Source organism: Pleurodeles waltl, chromosome 6 (genome assembly GCF_031143425.1).
Source record: "Pleurodeles waltl isolate 20211129_DDA chromosome 6, aPleWal1.hap1.20221129, whole genome shotgun sequence".
Lineage (NCBI taxonomy): Eukaryota > Metazoa > Chordata > Amphibia > Caudata > Salamandridae > Pleurodeles > Pleurodeles waltl.
In genome coordinates this window covers 670,807,928-670,829,192 of record NC_090445.1, presented here as the reverse complement: position 1 = coordinate 670,829,192, position 21,265 = coordinate 670,807,928, and the positions used below count along the sequence as shown (strand labels likewise).

General features: G+C 46.0%; 1 protein-coding gene across 8 annotated transcripts in view; it reads left to right on the top strand.

Moving 5' to 3' along the window:
• The window catches only part of LOC138300142 (zinc finger protein 2-like), a 108,581-nt gene that overhangs the window by 71,026 nt on the left and 16,290 nt on the right, over positions 1–21,265 (top strand). For 2 of the 8 annotated variants that reach the window (XM_069239085.1, XM_069239084.1), the window contains exons 4-5: positions 2,783–2,875; positions 14,913–15,026. The exons of 2 other annotated variants lie outside the window; for them this stretch is intronic. In XM_069239085.1, the coding sequence (XP_069095186.1) occupies positions 2,783–2,875; positions 14,913–15,026 (207 nt within the window). The remainder of the gene's footprint in view (positions 1–2,782; positions 2,876–14,912; positions 15,027–21,265) is intronic. 4 more of the 8 variants (XM_069239087.1, XM_069239086.1, XM_069239089.1 and 1 more) reach the window with 2 other exon arrangements.

Genomic DNA, 21,265 nt, shown 5'->3' with positions numbered 1-21,265 from the left:
GTATCTAAGAGATTAATTCCCTGCCCGTTGATGTTTATGTTGCCAGTGTAGCCTTTCAGAGATCTACTGGACTCCACGACTATATCAACCAATGTGAAGGCTTCCTTTTCCTCATTCATGCCTAGGTGACGTGACCATCTAAAACTCATCCCCACCAAGATCATTTTCATCATGGTTTGTAGACACTCCAGTGAAGCCCGCATGCTGGAGCTGCTTATGGACTAAGGGCCCGACTAAGGTCCTGATTTAAAGTTTGGCTGATGGTTTACTTTGTCACAAATAAGACTGATTTCTTGTCCACCATATTACAAGTACATTGTATCCAATATACATATGGCAGATGGGATATTTGTCACATTTGTGATTGAGTAACCCGTCCACTGAACTAAAAATCAGGCCTTAAGTTAGTATTCACACAACAACTTGAGGCAACCGCAAAGTTGCTTGGATGCATTATTGACAACATCCACGTCAGAATCCACATCATCACAAAACAAAGGCAATATGGTACTAACTATCCCAAAGCAGATTCCGGAACTACCATACAGTTTGTGGTCCTGATATTCCACAGCAGCCACAACATGGGCGATGGCTTTACTGTACTATACTTCCAACAGACTTAGATGCACTGAGTTGTAATTTTCCCTGCATAGACAGAGGCAGACTATGGTCCTCATTTTGACTTCGGCGATCTTTTGGAAAGACCGCCAAAGCCGTGGGCGCCAGAAGACTGCCAGTGCTGGCGATCTTCCACCCACCATATCATAAGAACTGAAGGATTTCCAACACATTTTGGCCACAAATTTTCCAGTAGTTGTGGTGGAGGTAGGAGGCGCATGGGCGGTTCCACCACCAGCCTCGCCTACCGAAAGGACTCCACCAGCCATAATACAACCTAGCGGTGTCCTGATGGCAGTGCACTGCCGGCGGTGGAAGCGCCCGTTCCCTGCCGGAAGACCTCCTCGCCGGACAAGGTAAATCGATCGTCCGACAGAGGAGGGCGTTGGGTTTTGTGTGTGAGTGGGTGTTGTCTCAGTGTGTGCATATATGTTTGTATGCATGTGTTAATGTATGTGTATGCGTGTATGAATGTTGAAGTGAGTGCGTGTATGGATGCTTGTGCGTGTATGTGTATATGGATGCTTATGAGTGAATGCGTGTATGGATGCTTGTAAGTGAATGCGTGTATGTCAGTGTTGGTGTATGGGTGTATGTGCGGTGCGTGAATGAGTGTATGCGGGGTGCATGTGGGTGTCTGTGCGTACATGCGGGGTGGGGAGTGCTGTACTAGAAGGTAGGGTGGGGGAGGGGAGGCGCTGTACTAGAAGGGGGTGTATTGGGCTTGCAGAGGGGGGATTCATCTGCCGGTGACAGGAAAGAAATTTCCTGTCACCAGTAGCCTTTCTGCCAGAGTTTTCGTGACAATGCTATCACCACGGAAATCCTGGTGGAAAGACGGCTCCTAATAGCGCCGGTGGTCTTCATTGGATGGCCAGGTCGGAGATGCTACTCTCCCGCTCAGCGGGTCCAACCGCCTTGGCGGTACAGGTGGGGGTGTGGCTGGTTGACAGAGGCCAACCCGCCACACTCATAATGTGGCTGTCTTCACCACCGACCTGTCGGCGGTGCAACCGCCACCATGGGCCTGGTGGTCAAAAGACCGTCAGGGTCATTATGAGGGCCTATATGTCTAGATAACCTCATTAGGATTTTTCTTTTTTAAATCGAAAGATGGGTAGCACATTTATACCCTGCAACTGAGCCCATGTATAATGTATCTAAATAAATGTACTCAAATGAAACTCGTTTTAAGTGCGAAATTGCTGTTACACATAAGGGTCTGGCACCCATTGCGTCTGCCCCACGCTATATAAAACTGCCAATTTAATATGCAGCAATTTACCACCTCAAAGTTGCTAATACCTTATTTTCCACCACCCTTGTCTTCTATTTGCCTCCATTGAAGAGTTTATTGAATGTAGCTGCTCAATTCATCAGTGGTCTTTTGAAACATCATCTTATGTAGTAGATCTACTCTTGCTCCTCTTACATGCCTGCATGAACTTCAAGATCTACTATGAGTAGTAAATGCCAAAGCTACACACTACCTTGGCAAATATCTAACTATCTCAATAACTAGAAAAATACAAAGTGATTCACCAAGGAAAAGCCCTGAAAAGAAGCTCCTATGAAGGAGGGCATCCAGGATCTAGAATCGCAAACCTCCACTTGAAGTGCAGCACTCTAAGGAACATTCAATCTACTATTGTTAAGGAACCTCTTGCAGGCCAAAGTTCCAGCTGTTTCCTTTCTGGACTCTCACTCCATACATTCACAATTATGTATTGGCTAAAGTGCTCATTTACTGTCAATCCTGCAGAGAAATCTAGGATAACATCTATACGAGTATTAGTGTTCACCACCAGCAATTATATTGTCACATTGCCTTCTAAGTCTGATCTCTGTTCATACATGTCCAGGGTTCACTTTGTTTGCTTTGTATTAAATGTACTTTTGAAGTTTTATCGCTGTAGGTTTCGCATTTATTTGTGACAGCAGAGGGAGAAAGTTCATGTGTTGTACTACCTTAGTGTGGGTTTGACCAGGGAGTTTCTATTTTTTGTTAAAATGAAATCCTTTGAAAATATTGAGGCAACTAACTGCCAGGAAAAACTTCCAAATGCACAGAGTGGGGGCTTACAATGTAATCTGTGCCTTAAAAGTGAATGGAATCAAGTTCAAGTGAGAGCCTAACTCCTTCATTTCTATCTTGATGTAACAGGTAGCCCAAGTACTGAAAACCACAAGGAAACTTTGCATCTGGACTGTTTACAAGTTTCCCAAACTGTGGAAAGAAATAACTGTTTCAGAGCAGGTGAGAAAGAAGGCAAAAGATAACAATGGTCATCTGAGTAAAAACATTTTAAACAGGGCAGGATTAGCCTTCCGGGCACACAGGAAAATTGCTCTAGGCCTGAAGTTGTGGCGGTGGTTTCATGTGTGAATGGGCTGATACCCAGGCTTTCAAGAGGCCATTCCAACAATAGCGGTAGATTGGCACCCATAGAGGGTCTCTCCTCTGTTCTGGCTTCCCAGAGATAAAGGGAAAAGAGCACAGTTAAAAAAAAATAGCCACTCATATGCCATGTTCCTGTGACCCCACTGATGAGTGCATGACAGGTGAGTGCATGGGAGCGGCAGTGGTCCAGGCTGACCATCCCCGTAGAGGAAGATGACCGCAGGGCACAGCCATAGTATGCCATTTTCTGCACCTTCATTTTTAGCTCTAGCAAGGATGTGCAGCCCTAGCCTGCTGCTGCAGAGGCTGGGTGACTATGAAGAGGAGTAGTGAGGCAGGATGAAGGGTCATGCATTTTTGCTGGCAGTTGGCCTCCAGTTGTGATGTGTGCATGAGGATCTTTGTGTTAAAAATTGGCCTGCCATGTTGATTTACCTAATGCTCTGTGGGCGCGAAGAGAAGTGGAACCATCTTGCAGTTGTTATATTGTGTTTGAGGTGTGGTGGGACCTGACATAGTAGCAATTTAAACAAATGTACTAGATGCATTTGAGACTGTCGGAAGGGGCATGATTATTTATATTCTGTGTGGCTGTCAGACCCTATAGGGAAAGCCATGGGGCAAGAAGGGGACCATAGGTCAACTGTTGAGGGTGTGGGTCGTATGCCTCTGCTGTCCCAGGGTTCATCCTTCTGTGGTTCTGTAAACTGTGCCAAGTACCGCTCCTTCAGCACTTTACTTTCAGTAGTAGCCATGGCAAAAAGCCCAAAGCTTGCCTGGGAGGTGGTGCGAGGATGCTTGAATTCAGAGCTCAACCAATCACAAAACAGCACAATAATGAATATCTAATCTGGTGTGTACCTTTTCAAGAAAGAAATATATGTTAATGCATATTAGAATGAAATACTAGACACTAACACTACAATACATAATTTAGTGACCATTGCGCAATCAGGCAGTGGTGTGCCTCTATCTGCCTTCTCCCGTAGTCCTCACTGATCCACGTGGTCCCCATTCTTCTGGGGTAAGAAGTATTCATTTTATTATGGCACAGGTGCAGATCTTGGTCTTTGTAGTTCAGTCTTAAAGCTATCTTGCTACATGTGGTGGATCAGTCCTCGGTGCAGCTGCTTGGCTTCCTCCTTAGCACGCTCTCCTCTGCACTCTCAGGAGAGGTTGCAAACCAGCCTGCGGCAACATATATGTGCTACACAACAGCTGCTGGGCCCACCTACACAGCAAACCTGGATGGAGCAGTTCCAGTATGTCACAGATCCTGGATCTCCATAGGATGTCACACTAGTCAGGGGCCTCAAAGATTGCAGGTGAAGGATGATTATGATGATGTAGGTAGTTGGGGCCCTGCACAACCACACAGGTCGGCCCTCTTGCCATAATACAGCTACACACAGGGTAGATTTCTCACCGTAGGGTATCCCCCCAAGAGTCAGACTGGATCCGAAATCTTGAGCAGTACCTCAGCACACCAGTAGGTGGCATTGGTCAGCTCTGTGTCGACGCCATCAACGTTGGAAGTGATGTTGCGGTGCCTTCATAAGCACAACCCTGGTGTGTTGCCATCAGTTCCTTTCTTTCTGCACCAACAGTGCTGATCCATAGAGATACCTGGACCAGTTTTTGGTTAATCTTTTTGACTTTTTGTCAGGTTTTTTTTCTGAGCTTGCCCCCTCTGTGCTAGGGAACCCACTGGTTTCAGGCCTCCTGGCGATTGTCACTGGCAGATGTTGTGTTGAATCCCCACTTGGTCTGTCTCTAGTGCCCAGGGTTGGAACACAACCCCCAGTCATGAACTAAGTGCAAGTCCATGCACCTGAAGGTGATCTGCAAGCGTGTTCTGAAGCTCCTGGCAGTACAGAAAAGAAAGGCTATGTGTCATTCCCTTTCCGGATCTTGTTCTTTTGGACGCTCTCAAGGAAAGTCCAGGAGTCGTTGTATGGTTTTCTTCGAGATCCAAGACCTTCTCGGCGAAATTGGGTAAGTCTAACAAACACAAGAAGAAGTCAAAGCCTTGTTTGGCTTCCCTCATGTTTCTAGGTCCTGCTTCCACACTCCACCTGCAGAGGTGGCGTCGGGGCCTGTCCCGCACTACCTACAGTTTCCCAGCAGCAGAGCAACGCCTGCCCAGCTACGGGAATTCTGCAATGCCATCCAAGCCATCTTTGACGCCCTGGCCCCCTTGCTGCCAGCCGTGCCCTAGATGATGCCAACATGACTCCATTTTGTCTGACGCCTCTTACAGCACCATCAGCACCGCAAGCTGATTGTCATTCCCTATGTCGATTCGGCTCAGCCTCTGAGCCATTCGATGCCAAGCTAGGCGCCATCCCATCCTTGTCAACTGGACTTTCCTCCAATTAAATCACCTTGTGGCCCGCACAGCGGCAATGAGGAGGTGTGTGGTCCTTTGAAGAAGGCCCCTACTTTGGACGACAACTGGTATGAGGAGCTGGGTGATGCAAGTGGCCTTGACACCTCACCAGACAGTGGCATGTTGTCCCCTCCAGGACAGGCCCCTGAGCAAGGCGTGCCATTCCCCACAGTGATGTGCAGGGCTGCAAAGGTCCTTATGTCTTGACTGAGATGCGCCAGGTAGGGGCAGGTGCCCCAGAACAATTGTTGTCCTTTTAATGAAGCCCTGACCAACAGTCTCCTGGAGTCCTGGCTTAACCCTGTACAGGGGCTCGTGCGCATGATTCGCTGACACTATTGTTCCGCACCAGGGGTTCCAGCCTTCCTTTCCCAGCTACTCTCACTGGAGAGGCGTGGTGGTCCAGGCCCCCACAGCCAAAATCAACCCAAGCACGTTCCCTACCACACCACCGGATAAGGAATCCAAGAGGCTAGATATTTCGGGAAGGGCATCTTTTCTTCTACCAGCCTTGCATTGCGGATGGTGAACACAGCATGCCTCTTGGCCCATCTTCCTATGAATTGTGGGATTTGGTTGTGCAGCTGCTTCCCATGCTGCCTGAGAAGAGCCATGACATCGCAACCGGGCTTTACCAGAGGGATGCACCTAATTTTGCCATACAGTGTAGACTGGACACCACGGACTCCATTGATAGGGGCCACAGCCCGCTTGGCTGTGGTCTACTGGGTTCTCAGAGGATGTTCAGTCATCATTGATTGAAGTGCCGTTCGATGGTTCCCGCTTGTTTATCGAGTAGGCTGATGCGGCGCTCGAGCAGGTCCTCACCCGATCTTTGGGCCTCTCTCTTTCAACCCGGCCACCACAGCAGTCCTTTCATCCCTGCCGCGGCACGGGCAGTTTTGAGTGTCCACATTATCAGCCCTAAGCCAGTACAACAGCTGGCCAAGTCCTTTCGGAGATGGCTGCAGAGCCCAAAGAGGACATAGGGACTATGCCCAGCGACAGGCCCTGCCCCCAGACCTCCGGTTGCTGCAGCTTCTGACCCTATTCAGTGTGCTTGTCAACAAGAACACGCACCATGTAAGGCGCAGGATCAGACATCACCTGTCCTAATGGTCTAGAATCACCTCAGACTGGTGAGTTCTCCAGATAGTGCAGAAGAGGTACTTCTTCTCATTTGTTGACACCCAAACCCTTGTCACCAAGCCAGAAACAGTTAACGGAGGACCATTTGGATTATACCGCCAGGATGTGTAGGCCCTCTTGGTCAAGGGGACCATCGACAGGGTGCCTATGCCAGAGAGCGAGCATGCTGCTTTCTGGTACCAAAGAAGGACAGAGGCCTCTGTCCTATCTTAGAACTTCACCCTCTCAATTACATACTCCGAAAAGAGATGTTGAAAATGCTCAGGTTCGCTCAGGTTTTGTCTGCCCTGGATCCTGGAGATTTGATGGCTGCAATTGTCTTGTAGGATGCTTATTTTCATATCCCCAACCTGCCTGCCATTAGATGTTTTCTGCAGTTCACAGTTGGCCTCAAGCACTTTCAATTTGCTGTGTTCCTCTTTGGCCTCACCAGCGCACCTCATGTGCGGACCATGATGACAGTGTTTGCAGGGAATCTGCAGAGGTCAGGGGTTCCAGTCTTCTGCTACTTTGATGACTTTCAGTTGTAGGTGGGCTCGTCACAGGCAGTCATCTCCCATCTTCAGACTACGGTGGACCTCCTGCACTTGCTGGGGTTTTCCTTCAACACCTCCTTCCCCCTCTGAGCTGGCAGGCTTGAAATCGCTTCCAGACTGGCACACATCTCTTCCACTCATAGATCAGATGATGTCCAATGGCTTCTGGGAAGCGGACTGTCTGGCAGACAGCAGCTGTGGTTGTGCAGCAGCCTTTTGAGTAATCTGCGGAGCACTCCCTTCCTTCCTTGGCCAAAGAGTACTTGGAACTCGGAACAACTAGTGGATTAATTGGGCCCCACCTTTTATACACCAACATCAAACAGATCTGTAGCCACTAAGTGCAAACTCGACATTGGCCTGGGATGGTTCTCTTTTGAAGTGTCCTTTCCAGATACTCTCCATATATAGCCTTTGTTTAGAACAATACTTCTCACAACAGTGTGGTCTCTACCCCAGAGCAGTCACATCACAGGCACAAAGTGGTGTGAGATTGCTGCACCTTGATTTCAATTCCCAACTGAAAGTGTAATTATGGAAAGACAACATGCCAGGACTCACTAAAGGTTCCTGTCATCTTCCACATCATAGTCTGCACTTTCTCCAACCACCTGCTAAACAGCAATAGCCAGGAAAATTAATCAGCAGTTCCTTTCCAAACAAAAAGCCAAATTGAATTTCTAAAGGAGCCCTGACTGTAACTCTGCCCACTTCTGTTTCCACTTCTAGAAAAACAACCTCACCTTCACCTTGTGCAAAGGCTTGGTGTATCCTAAAAGGATTGCACAGGCTTCAAATTACTCTGGGTCACTCACACACTATGCCTGTACCACAGAGGCTACACACAGAAGCATGCACACCATACACTTAGGATGTTAGCACTGGCAGTTTGGTAAGTGCATGAAAGTGGAACTTTACACAAATGGCCCAGTAGGCCACCAATCCAGTGACACAGAGAAAATGGTCTGGTCACAACTATGGATTCACAAAACACAGTGCGATGCCACCACTTGACTATGTGCTAAAGCCACAACCTGGCATCCGAGGGCAAAGCTGAAATCCCCATTGGTACCAACCTGCAAAACCTTTGAGGCTTCCATCCTAGAGAGAGTGGCAGAGGAGCTTGACACCAGAATGAAACGTGTCTGTATTCCTTCTGAGATAGGCAGCCTTTTGGCAAAGCCTCCTCGCCCTAGGCCAGTTTCCATGCTGCCTCCCATCCCTAAGAAGAGGAGGTTGACTTTCGAGGAGGAACTTGAGTATGAAGTACCTCAGCACCCAGTTCCTAAAAGCAGAGTGATCAAGTAAGGGCACCTGCAGCTCCATCTACACCTCCCTCAACTGAGTAGGCACCATTCACTTCACTTTTACTACCACCACCTCCATACACTAACCCACACACACCACAACCACTTCCACCACTAAGGTCAGTCTCACCACTGCCATCACATCCACCTCCGCCAGAGTACCTAGCAGGGTCAGTCCACTCCGTCTCAGATTCATACATCCCTACGTGGGTGGTAGCGCTCACAATCAGCCCATGGATGCAGGGTGTGGTGAGGACCCACGGGAGACTGACAGTGTCAACCCCCCTGAGCATCCCACCGTAGAGCCATATCTGGTGAAACCGTCTCCACCATGTGACACTACAGCATACCATGCTGTTATAAAGAAAACGGCTCAACACCATAAGGTTGCCATGCACTTCCTAGACAATGAGAATGACTATTTGACTAGTTGGTAGAGACCATCTCTAAATGTGAATGTAGTGTTCATTTCTTACCTGTGCATAAGGGTATTGTGAAGTTAGCCTGTGACAATTATAATTTATAAAGACCCATTCTTGGCTAAGGTGGTTTCACCCCTCAGAGAATAAATATAAAGCTTCTCCAGAGGGCCTGTTTTACATCAGGGGCCATGTTTCGCTGGACTGTTTGGTGGTTTACACTGCGAGAAAGAGGGCATCAGCCCAAGTCACGACAGATGCACCCTCCCTCACCCCTATCTTCCCTACTCCCACCCCTGTATAAGGAAAGTAAACATATCCGTGCTGTGGAGATGCAGGTAGCAGTGGGTGCTATCATACAGTGGTGTATTGCAAATTCTGTTGCATTTCTGTCATTGTAGGACAGGCAGTGTTAATACTAGTGTCGTGCTCTGCAGACACACAAGACTTTGCATATCACGTCATAAACTGGAGGTTCCGCACCATCTCCCCACATGGATGGAATGTTTGTGTTGGAGAAAATAAAAAGATACTCCAATTTCAAAGTCTATGGGGGCTGTACAGTGCATCACCTCAAGTGGCACTTTTCTCAGACTACACCTGTGAGTAGCAATGAAAACTACACCAGAGACCCAGCCAAAAACATACCAGTGGCAGCAGGAGGCCTGTTGTGAGCCCCAGGCCAGCAGGAGATATTTAAGGGCGGACTACAGTGGCAACAATGGTAGGTGGAGAGGTAGCACAGGAAAGGGAGCCTCCACTCCCAAGCCTCTGCCTCCCTCCATGCACTGACGCAGTATTATTGCATCAGTCAAAGATTGAAATGGTAAAAATTGTGATATTGATAGCACACTGTTGCATCAAAGAGTCCTTATTGATAAATGTTAGAATAATTCTCCTCTGCGTTCAGTGACCCTAAACCACTTCAACAATGTATGTCTCACATATGTCAGTTTAGCCAACAGGGTGAAGAAGTCAACATTTCCACATGTTGCCCAGCTTTCTGAAAGCCTAACAGATTTTCTGAGTCTTAGACTTACAAAAACACTAGAAAAATGTTTCTCCAAACTACATTGCAGCACCTTTTATGAAAACCTGCTATCTAATAGCTACATATTGTGAAAAAATAAAGCCTAATAGGCTTTCATTGAAAGAGTTGGAGAGCCATTCTACATCTGTAAGGTTCCAGAAGCTTCCACTACCCATGAAGCCTTGTATTGGGAGTGGGCTCATCAAGTCAGTTCTTTTTACTGGCTCCTGTGACTGGGATGCTTGGACACACTAGGTGCACCCTTTTCCTCATAGAAATGTAATTTGTTTGCTTTCACCTTGCTTTAACATCCAGCTAGAGTGTAATACTTTGATGTTTCAATTGTGAAATACTTTTTACTATCAAAATGCCATCTCTCTTGTTGTAGTGCCCCCATTTGGGAAGAAGAAAGTGCCTACAAGCGCGTGTGTGTGTGTGTGTGTGTGTGTGTGTGTGTGTGTGTGTGTGTGTGTGTGTGTGTGTGTGTGTGTGTGTGTGTGTGTGTGTGTGTGTGTGTGTGTGTGTGTGTGTGTGTGTGTGTGTGTGTGTGTGTGTGTGTGTGTGTGTGTGTGTGTGTGTGTGTGTGTGTGTGTGTGTGTGTTTTGTGTGTGTGTGTGTGTGTTTTGTGTGTGTGTGTTTTGTGTATAACTTAGTTCCACAAACAAATGTGGATTATGTCAAAATATGCACAAAAGGAGCCCAACAGACAGAGAAGGAATAAGGCTATGAGTGAAGCCGGAAGGCCCTCGGAGTTCAGAAGACAACATCAGAAAAGCCATCAATGGTACACTGTAGTTCTACTGGCAAAGTGGCAAACTCTCCTATGGACCATCAAAGCGGGCGATCCAGGGAGAGAAAGGGCAGCAAAGGTGAGAAAAGAAATCATCACCATTGTTCTCACTGCGAGTAGACCTGATCACCCATTGTTCTGACCTCTGACAGATCCGATCATCGTTGAAGACCACAACGTTGAAGTCAAGAGCATTGGAAACCAACATGTTCGCTGTTGAAATGCTCGGATTTGTCACCACAAGGCCATCACCGGCACACCTCTTCCAGGTTATCAAGGTCAATACGCACAACGGCATTGATGTCAAAGCACGCTAAACAGCAATGGCCTCCCACTCACTGTAGATACAGTCTATCTTTTCAGTGTTGCTGTACCAGTCCACTGGCATGAAGGTCGTTCTTGATGTGCCCAGATAGACATTGAAGTTTTCAGCATTGACTTTTTACCTATATCTGAAAGATGCTTAGTGTTGCTTGTAAAGCATTCATCTCTGGAGCTATTGGAACTAAGAAAATATATCATCCCCGCTGAACACCCTCTGCAGGTTCTACTGCAGCCACATGACTTACCTTGCCTTCCTCCGATGGGTTCATGTCCTACCTTGAGAATTAGAAACATGCCAGTGTCACATAGAGATCCTTCAGGAACCCCCAAGAGGAGATTCAGGAACTCCCCATGTATGCAAAAAAAGGGCATAAGACCAGTGTCCCCTTCTGTGTCTTCATCATAGACTTCCTCACATGACAAAGATTTGTCTTCCTCCTCTACACTGGCATCACCGGCAGCATCTCCGGCAAAAATACCACTAATGGACAACATGCCTACCTTTCAGGATGTATTAGCAAGAAGGGCAGCAAAATGGAGCATTCTGCTTAAGGCCTCCCTAACAATAGTGCAATGGTGCCATTTTTAGCCAAGAAAAACACCAAAACCTCTCCTCTCATTCCAGGATTCTTGAAGCTAGTATAGAAACACTTGACTCCTGCGACACTGATCATTTCTTTTCTTTGTTGCGCTTACTTTAAGTACTGAGTTCTGTTTTATGCCCTGCTTTCCAGCTGAACTTACGCTTCAAGTTTGCAGTTTAAAAAAAATATATATAATTGTGTTCCATTTTTTAACTTTTTCACCATAATCCTGTTCTGGTATGACTTAAAAGACTCTTAACTCTTTTGGTGTTTTACGCTTTCACACGCACTTGTACATTCTTATGGCTACTTTTTAGTTTGGAGTTGATTTTGAACTACATCCCACAAGTGGTTTTTTTATTCTGTTTCCAGCAAGTTCCTCCTCTGCATGGTAGATTGCACCATCTGGCTTTATATTACTGAGTACATCCAGGGTGTCTCTTAATATCTTTGGTTCACTTGCATGATTCCCCTTTTTTAGGGTTTGACACTATTTTGAATTTTTCCGCTGCACACTAACTTTCATGTGTATATTACATTTACTATTTATTTTTCTACTACTTCCAATTGATGTATTTGTTTCTTTTTTTATTTACTTAGTCCTGCTATATGTTTGACTGATTTTCTTTGTTTTTATCTCTACTTGCTTCTTTCTGTTTATCACATGAATCCTCTTTTGTCATCTTATCCCATGACCATGCCAGTTAAACTTTAGTGATTATTTGGCCCTGGTGAAACAACTTTGGTTCTGAAACATGTGTTGGCCTGAAACTATAAAGACTGCTTGAAAGACCACCGATTTAGTATTTGTTTGAGAAACAGCTCAATTCAATAAAATGGAACAATACTACACTTTTATGTTTTTTTGTGGACATTAATTATATTCCTCTAGACCTCAAAAAACACATCTTGTTTTTGACGGGATTTGAGGGTTCAATAACGCATTACTTTTGAGGTTGTTTTCTATTTCCTTTGAATACCTCTCTCTTTTTTTTGGGTGCTTACTATTGTCAAGCATGTTTAGTAACTTTGTTTCATGGCAAAACCTAGGCCAGTTCCACTAAAACCGAAGTCAAATTTCAAACTGGTTAAGAAAATATTTATCCACACTATTAAAAAGCCAGCAATGTAACTAGTTCCTCACACTGTCAAATGAAAAGGAATGTAGTCCTGTTACTTCTTGATTCTCAAAGTAAGGCAAAAAAAGAGATTTCAGAACAATAAAACCTCTTTGGAACACCAATAATTGGTTCAAAAAGGAAAGGTTTTGATTTTTAGCCTTTAATCAGATTTTCCCCCATCCCAATAAGGGTGACTGTATGTGTGCTATAGATTTTAAGGATGCATTCTACCACATCCCAATTTCCAAAGGGCACAGGAAGTACCTAAGATTTGTCGTGCAAATGCACATTTCCAATTTGCATTGCTGGTTTCACTCCCTGAACCTTTCCAGAATGCATGGCAGTCCCCACAGCCCACTTAGATTGCTAAGGGATATTTGTTTATCTGTACATAATAGCTTGGCTGAAAAAGCACACATTTCCGACAGAGTGGAGCAAGACAGCAAGAATGTCTGATTTTCCATTTAGTTGTACTTATAAATCTACAAAGGTAAACATCAACACATGTTCAAATACTGTCTAATCTGGGAGTAACACTATATACAGTTCAAGGAAAAGTCTTTCCTTCTGAGGGAGGTAAAAATTCAGTCTTCTCCTAAAGACTGGCAAAACCAACAGCAGGTCACTTCAGCTCTTTACTTGGCTCTGTGGCTTCCTGCATTTCTATTGTCCTGAATGCAAGACTCCATATCAAGATTGTCCAACAGTGTCTAAAATATCGTTGGTCTCAAACACAATTGTTAGGACAAGTTGCACACCTCGATAACTGCAAGACAATCCCTCTTATTGTGGTGCAAAGCAATTAACTTGCTTTAAGGTAAGGGGTCCATTTCCAGCAAGATTCCCCAAGGCAGACAACTGTCACAGATGCCTCTCAGGCTGGGTTGTTCTCCCTGAAGTCACAAAATATCTGGTTGTGACCTTGGCCAGAGCACAAAATTGATGGGTTCACCATTTGAATAATTTCACAAGAATGAATTGCAGCGTCTTTCCTGAGAGACTGCCTTTCTGATGCCTATCACGTTAGCTTGCAGGATTAGTGAGATTCAAGTTCTGTCATCTGTGGAGACCTATACTGTCTTTTATGCTAATATAATAGTAGTGAGGTCTCAACCTACGTTCCTCCCTAATGTAGTTTCAGAATATCACATTAATCAAACTATATCACTCCCAATATGTTTTCTGGTACCCCATCCTCTCCTGTAGAGTATGCATTGTATTCTCTGGATGTTCCAAGAGTCCTTTGTTTTTATTTAGAAAGAACCCAGTAACTATGTAAATCAAACCAACATTTTATCAATTATGGTCACATCTCATAGGGTCTTGCAACTACTTGAAAATCAGTACATACTTTTAGAAGAATTATTGACTTTCTGCAGATATAAAATCTGTCTTTTTAGTTGGGCAGACTACTCTGAAAACCCTCTTTGGTTTCTCTTACACAGAGGATTTCTTATATAGTAGATACTCCTTATGCCTGTGAGCTGCACGGTCTATGATCATTTCAGCTTACTACTCTATTCTAACATTTATGCCTATCGGTGAAGATCCTCCGATGCAAATGAAATAGTTGTAATCCTGTTTCTGCATCATACGAATCTTCATTTAAGTGACAAATGATCCTCCTCCTTCCTTGGTTTTATACATGAGTGTTAGGAATACCAACATGCAGATTCTTTGCAACTTCTAATATATTCCTCCAAAAAGAACCAACACTGTTAGGCAATGTGTAGTACAACACAACATAGGTGTGGAAGCTCCTGGAGCCTTAAAGGGACAGGATGTCTTTTCTGCTCTTAGAACGCAAGCCTATTAGGCTGTGCCTTCCTTCATTATTTAGATATTAGCAGGTTTTATCATAGATGCTGCAATGTAACTTTGGAAAAAAAACAAAAATTCTGGTACTGTACAATTACATAAATTGTAAGTATTCCTGCCTATGATATTCTTTCAGAAAGTGAACAGCAACATATGTTGGAGTCTTTCCACTAACCTGTGAACATATATGAGAAATATTCTGTTGAGGAAGTGTTCAGGGGTCCCCAAATGCAGCTAGAAATTATTCTAACACTTGAGACTTTGATAATGATTCCTACAATACAAAACCAGGACTACAAGTTAGTACACTTTTCAAGAAAAGGCTTTTTGTGTGAGGAACAGACTTGGTTTAAAAATTGATCTTGCGAATTCAGAAATATACTATGAAGTGCCATTTGAAAAATGAGTTTTTAACTTGTTTCTCAGGACATCCAGTTTTCAAATCTAGCATTCCTTTAAGAAAAGAGGAAGAGCCACTTCCACTATTCATTGACCAACTTGATGCAGACTGCAGAGATTGCAACAATGACCACAGCTCTGGTAAGGATTAATATTTCTTACAATGCTGAGATTGGTTAACAAGTTACCCCTTTCCTTTCCATCCTGAGATATTCTTTTATTTTTCAGAATCAGAAGGCAGGTGACTCTTTCCACACATAGATAAGGTGTACACTTCATTTGACATGTTCCTGAGAAGTGACAGAGCAAGATGTGTTATCAGATGATATATTGTTGTATAAATCATCTTCTCACTATCCATATTTCCTAGTTTGATGTGTTCCTTGAAACAATAAGTTAGCCTATCATCTGACTTTTCAGTTCGAGATACGTTTTTCATTCTTACCTGTGTTTATTGCTCTGTTTAGTGCACGCAGAGTATGTGATTAGACCAGGGATCTGGCTGCTGTAAATTGGAAGAAGGGCATGTGCAGGTGGAATAAATCTAGCCCAGTTTGCAGCCCAGCGACAAGCCGGAACTTGTGTTACATGAATCTCCCTTTTTGTCTTCATTTACTCACTGATACCTAATGCATGTAAGAGTCTATCTAGTGTATTAAATTACTCTAGAGGCATTATTTATAGGACAGGCACACCCAGTGTATCCACAAATGAGTTTTATGATTATTACACTATATAGTTTTCATGTCACCGCCTCATGCTTCCATACCCTGAAGATGCTGAGGAAGTTTTTCAAATGTCCCCCAGTTCTACTGATTGGAAATTTTACGTTATTTTTCTAAATTGGTGTGGGATTTTTCTTGTGTTGTGTTTTCACTTTATTACTGTTTGAAGTGCTGCATAAATACTTTATACATTGCCTCTAAGTTAAGTCTGTGCTTTGTACAGGTTAATGTGGGGTTTGCTTGTTTTTCACCCTGACAGAGATTGTGGTTTCTGCCTTAGAGTTTCACCCTTCTCAACAAGTAGCCCAATTTCCAACAGTGAACATTGCCACTTTACATTGAAGCAGGGCTGTGTGGTCAGCGGTGGCTCGTTTCTGGGACGTTGCATCCTGCCAAAGTTCCCCTCTCGTGTGGCCTTACCAGCAGCCCAGAATGTGCTGAAGGAGGCCACTGACCCATTCTTTGTCCTCCAAATATTGCTCCAGAAATGATCCCAGTCTCAGTAGGTCTTCTCGGAACCGGTACGCAGCGAGGTATAGTCTCTATGGCCTAGATGGGGGACGAGAGACTCTTATGTCCAGATATATCTAGATAGCATCATGGTCAGAGACTCCAGACAGCTTACGGACCATATTCACCAGCTGACTCAGAAGTGTTGTGGACATGAAAAACTAGTCAATGCAGGTTTGTGTACCATGAGGTGCAGCCGCATCAAAGGGTCAACTAGAGAGTAGTCAGTCATTATGGCTCCCAGAACCCCTCTATCTGCCACGGGTGTGAATCAGTGGGTGTTCTGACTTGTCCAGGAATTGGTCCAGGGCCAGGTTACGCTCCCTCCCCCCCATGAGAACCTTTATCAGGGGCTGTTGGTGCAAAAAGTCAAGACATAGCCATCAACATCACTCTCTTGTTTTGTATTGGGGCATAGGTGGACCCAATGAGAAGCGTGTGAGTGTGTATTGATGGTCTGATGAAGACATAGTTGCCAAAATGGTCTTCCCATGACTTATGAACCCTCACTGGTAAGCCCTACCAGACTAGGATGGCCACTCCTCATTGATGATATAGTTTAGAAGTCTAGATTGACTCTGTCGTACGGTCTATCTTTGCTAGCATGGTATTCTCTCCCCACCCATTCACTTTTCAATTCCTGACTCTCAGTCCTGAATCAGAGTTATGTCTTCATGTACTGGGTGATTATAGTCCACGATTTCCTTCCTCTTTATGTAGTGGGGGAGCCCGTTGATTTTGAGGGAGATTATGGAAAGGGTGTTCATGTTAGACATTGATCCCAGGGATATCTCACGTGGTCAGATAGGCTGAGTGGTTCCTCTGCGATACTGTTTAGTGCACTGGTTACATGGATAACCTATAGTTAACATGTTGAGGCGAAGTTGTCAAATAGAGGCACCAGTGTGGGGTGTGGAAGAGAACACGAGTCTATCCCAGTGGTACATAACAGGAGGGAGATATGGAGGAGGCAAGCAGGCATGTCACTTGGTCTGATATCGCTGAGTAGTTTTAGAATGTCAGTAGAGTTCGAAGTAGTATCAGGGAGCAGGCTATGGGGATAGGAGGGAAGGAGATCTTTGAGTCCTCACACATGTAGGGAAAGACAAATTCTGTGATTGAGTGATCTGTCTTGTGCCCATGCCTGCTGCCAGTTCCCCACAGGTCCACCTATGGTTGGTGTTCTAACTGGCCTAAGAAAATTGGGCGTAGAGAGAAGAGACACTGAGCACCAGGCTAACAAACCAGGTAGCCATACCTGAAGTCATCCCCGAGGTGACTACCAGCTGCATGGGTTTGTCCGTTCACCTTTAACTAAACTGGGAAGGCTTTAATTGTGATCAGGATTTATCTCTGGTGTGGAAAGCTTTAAGCTGTGATTTGGCCTGGGGCCCAGTGGACTATTTTCTTAAGACTGCTTCCGGACGTTGGGCTTTATCTGCCAGAGTAGATACGGGGTCATTATTATGACTGGCAGTAGAGTGGTGCTCGAGGTTTCCATGTGGGGGTCCGCCATCTCGTGTAGATATCTCGCCTGTTATCCCGGAGCCCCAAATTTCGGCATTCAGTTGTTGTAGGTGATAAACATGGTAGTCGGGCCTAATAAACTGTCTCTGATGCCCAAATGTTTTTGATGGGGTCTTAGCGACAGAAATCGTTTATGTCTGAGCATTGTTTCTTGTGAGAAATCTTGCGATATGAACATTTTATGACCTTCAGAGTAGAACAGTCCCTGTCGATTTGCCTCTGTGATAATTGCGCCAGCTTTTTGGTGGCTTACAAAGCGCGCCATAATTTCCCTTTGGCCTTCCTTGGGCATCTGTCGCCTCATTCTGATTCTGTGTGCTCGTTGGCATTCAAGAGAGGGATCAAAAGTTGGTTTGACTAAGGTGGGCGGAAAGTGCGCCAGGAAGTGCATCATGTTATCCACCTCCATGTCCTCTGAAATGCCCAAGAATCGCAGGTTGTTTCTGCTGTTACGGTCCTGGACCTCAACTACTTTCTTCTGAAGTGATCTTGCTTCCAGTCAATGAATGGAGTGAGTTTCTGCTCCAGTTGGTCTAGCCTGGTTTCCATCATGAGGAGCTTGGAATTGAAGACTGTGATGTCTGTGTCCCAACAGATCAATTGCGTGTCTGCCAATATTTTGGAAGTATTATTGGCTACCTCAGCTATAGTCGTGCATAGGACTGCAAGTATTTTCACAATCGCATCTAGTACTGTCTCTTGTGCTGAATCTTCCATGTCTTTGACTGTTCTCACAAGTTTGCCAGTAACTAGTTCTGTGAACAAGAGCTGCCTCGTCAGCTTTGGCATACTCCTATGTTAGTGGGAGCCGAAGCTAGGTGGCTAGGGTACTAAAATGTCCATCGGTTTGTGCCCTGGGCTAGTAAGCACGGTGTTCCCTTCAACAGCTGGGTGCTGTGGTAAGGATTGAGTCCAGTCATAGAGGTCTGTCTCCCCTTGGGAAGCCCTACTACTCCTCCCTCCCCCCCCCCCCACCCCAAACCTGCCTCATGCAGCATAAGAGTCTTGTATGCCTCTCAGTGAGCAACCCACTTTTCGGTTCTTGATGTCTGAACCACCATGCAGAGTTGTGCTAGGATCAATCAATCAAACAAATTTTTTAACCGCACTACTCACCCGGTAGGGTCTCAAGGCGCTGGGTGTGGGGGGGGTTACTGCTCGGAAGGCCATGTTTTGAGGTGGTTTCTGAAGGTTAGGAGGTCCCGGGTCTTGCGTAGGTTGGTGGGGAGGAGGGAGTTCCAAGTTTTGGCGGTGAGGTGGGAGAAGGATCTGCCGCCGGAGGTGGTGCGTTGGATGTGGGGGACTGTAGCGAGGTCAGCAGAGCGGAGCTGTTGAGTTGGTTTGTGGAAGTTGATTTGTTCGTTGAGGTAGGCCGGTCCGGTGTCGTGGAGGGCTTTTTGAGCGTGGACAAGGATTTTGAAAATGATCCTTTTGTTGATGGGCAGCCAGTGTAGGGATCTGAGGTGGGCAGAGATGTGTTTGTGGCGAGGGAGGTTGAGGATGAGACGTGCGGCTGCGTTCTGGATGCACTGGAGTTTTCTCTGTTGCGTTGCCGTAGTCCAGTCTGCTGCTTATGCGGGCATGGGTGACCGTTCTTGTTTCCAAAGGAATCCATTTGAAAGTCTTGCGTAGCATGCAAAGGGTGTTGAAGCCGGAGGATGATATTGCGTTGATTTGCTGAGTCATGGAGAGAGATGAGTCCAGTATGATGCCGAGATTGCGTGCGTGGGTGGTGGGTGTTGGGGGTGGTCCAAGGGTGGTGGGCCACTAAGAGTCATTCCATGCTGTCTTGTTGGTACTAAAGATGAGGATCTCGTTTCTGAGTTCAATTTGAGGTGGCTTGCTGTCATCCAGTAGCGATGGCGAGGAGTCCGGCATGTAGGTTATTCTTGACGGTAGATGGGTTTCTCGTTAGGGAGATGATGAGCTGGGTGTCATCACCATATGAAATGATGGTGAGGCCGTGGGGGCGGATGATGTTGGCGGGAGGAGCCATGTAGATATTGAAAAGGGTGGGGCTGAGGGAGGATCCTTAGGGGGACCCCACAGATGGTCGTGGTGGCTGTAGACCGGAAAAGAGTGAGGCGAACTCTTTGGGTTCTTTTCGGAGAGGAAGGAGGTGAGCCAGTCCAGGGCTTTGTGGCGAATTCTGGCGTCGAAGAGGCATGTGCGGAGGGTTTGGTGACATGCGGTGTCGAAAGCTGCGTAGAGGTCTAGGAGGATGAGGATGACGGTTTTGCGCTTGTCCAATCGGGTCCTGATGTCGTCTGTACAGGCGATGAGGGCTGTCTCTGTGCTGAGGTTTTTGCGGAATCCAGACTGGGAGACGTCGAGTATGTTGTTGTCTTCTAGGAAGCGAGACAGTTGTATGTTCACTATCTTCTTTATGACCTTTGCGGGGAAGGGGAGTAGAGAGATGGGTCGGTAGTTTGTGAGGTCTTCAGGTCTGCTTTGGGTTTTTTGAGAAGAGCGTTGACTTCGTGGTGTTTCCAAATATCTGGGAAGGTTGCGGTCTTGAAGGAACTGTTGATGACGGCACAGAGCTGGGGAGCGATGATTTGGCTGGCCTTATTGAAGATGTGGTGGGGGCAATGGTCTGTTAGGGAGCCTGAGGGGATGGAGCTCATGGTTTTGCCAATTTCTTAATCGTTGGTGGGGGTCCAGGTGTTCAGTAGGTTGGTGCGGCAGGGTGCTATGGTGTTGGTTGTGTCGGTGGTGGTGGTGATGGTGGGTGATGATGATGTGAAGCTGTCATGTATGTCTGCGATCTTGTGGTGGAAGTAGTTGGAGAGGGAGTTGCAGAGGTCTTGGGAGTGTGGAGGGTCGATGGTGCAGGATTTGGGTTTGGTGAATTCTTTGATGATGGCAAAAAGTTCCTTTCTGTTGTTTGTGTTTTCATCTATGCGTTCTTTGAAGAAGGATCGTTTGGTGGTCCGGATGAGTTGGTGATGTTTGCGCATGGCTGATTTGAGGGAGGAGAAGTTGCTCACTGAGGGTTCTTGGCGCCAGGCTTTCTCAATTTTTCGCCATTCTCGTTTGGAAGACTGAAGTTCTGTGATGAACCAGGGGGCGGTCTTGATGGTACGGGTGTTGTTGGTTATTTTGAGTGGGGCGAGGGAGTCTGCGCATGTTTCTAGCCACTGTGTGAGGTTGAGGGCGGCGGTGTTGGGGTCGTTGGCACTGGGAGGTGGAGCTTGTGTGAGGGTGGAGATCAGTTGTTCTTTGGAGATCTTGTTCCACTGGGGGCAGGATGTTGGTGGTGGGTGGTGGGTTTCAGGAAGGAGAAATGGACGCAGTGGTGGTCAGTCCAGTGGAGTTCGGTGGTGTGAGTGAAGGCGATGTGGCTGCTGGAGGTAAAGATGGCATCTAGCGTGCGTAGGATGGCTGTGGATCTCAAAAGGGGAAGCTATTGGTTCCACTAGTTGAAGTTCCCCAGTGGTAATCAGGATGACTTGGACCAAGTTCTGCTATCATTCAGTCTCGCCAAAGCTTTGCCTCCTCAGGTGGTCGTAATGCACAGTACCTCCACTTGGTGATGAGGCGGAAGGATTGTTTAGGTACGTCCGAAGCCACTATTTCGGCAGCCCTGGCACCACGCTCTGAGTCTTACAGGCCTCA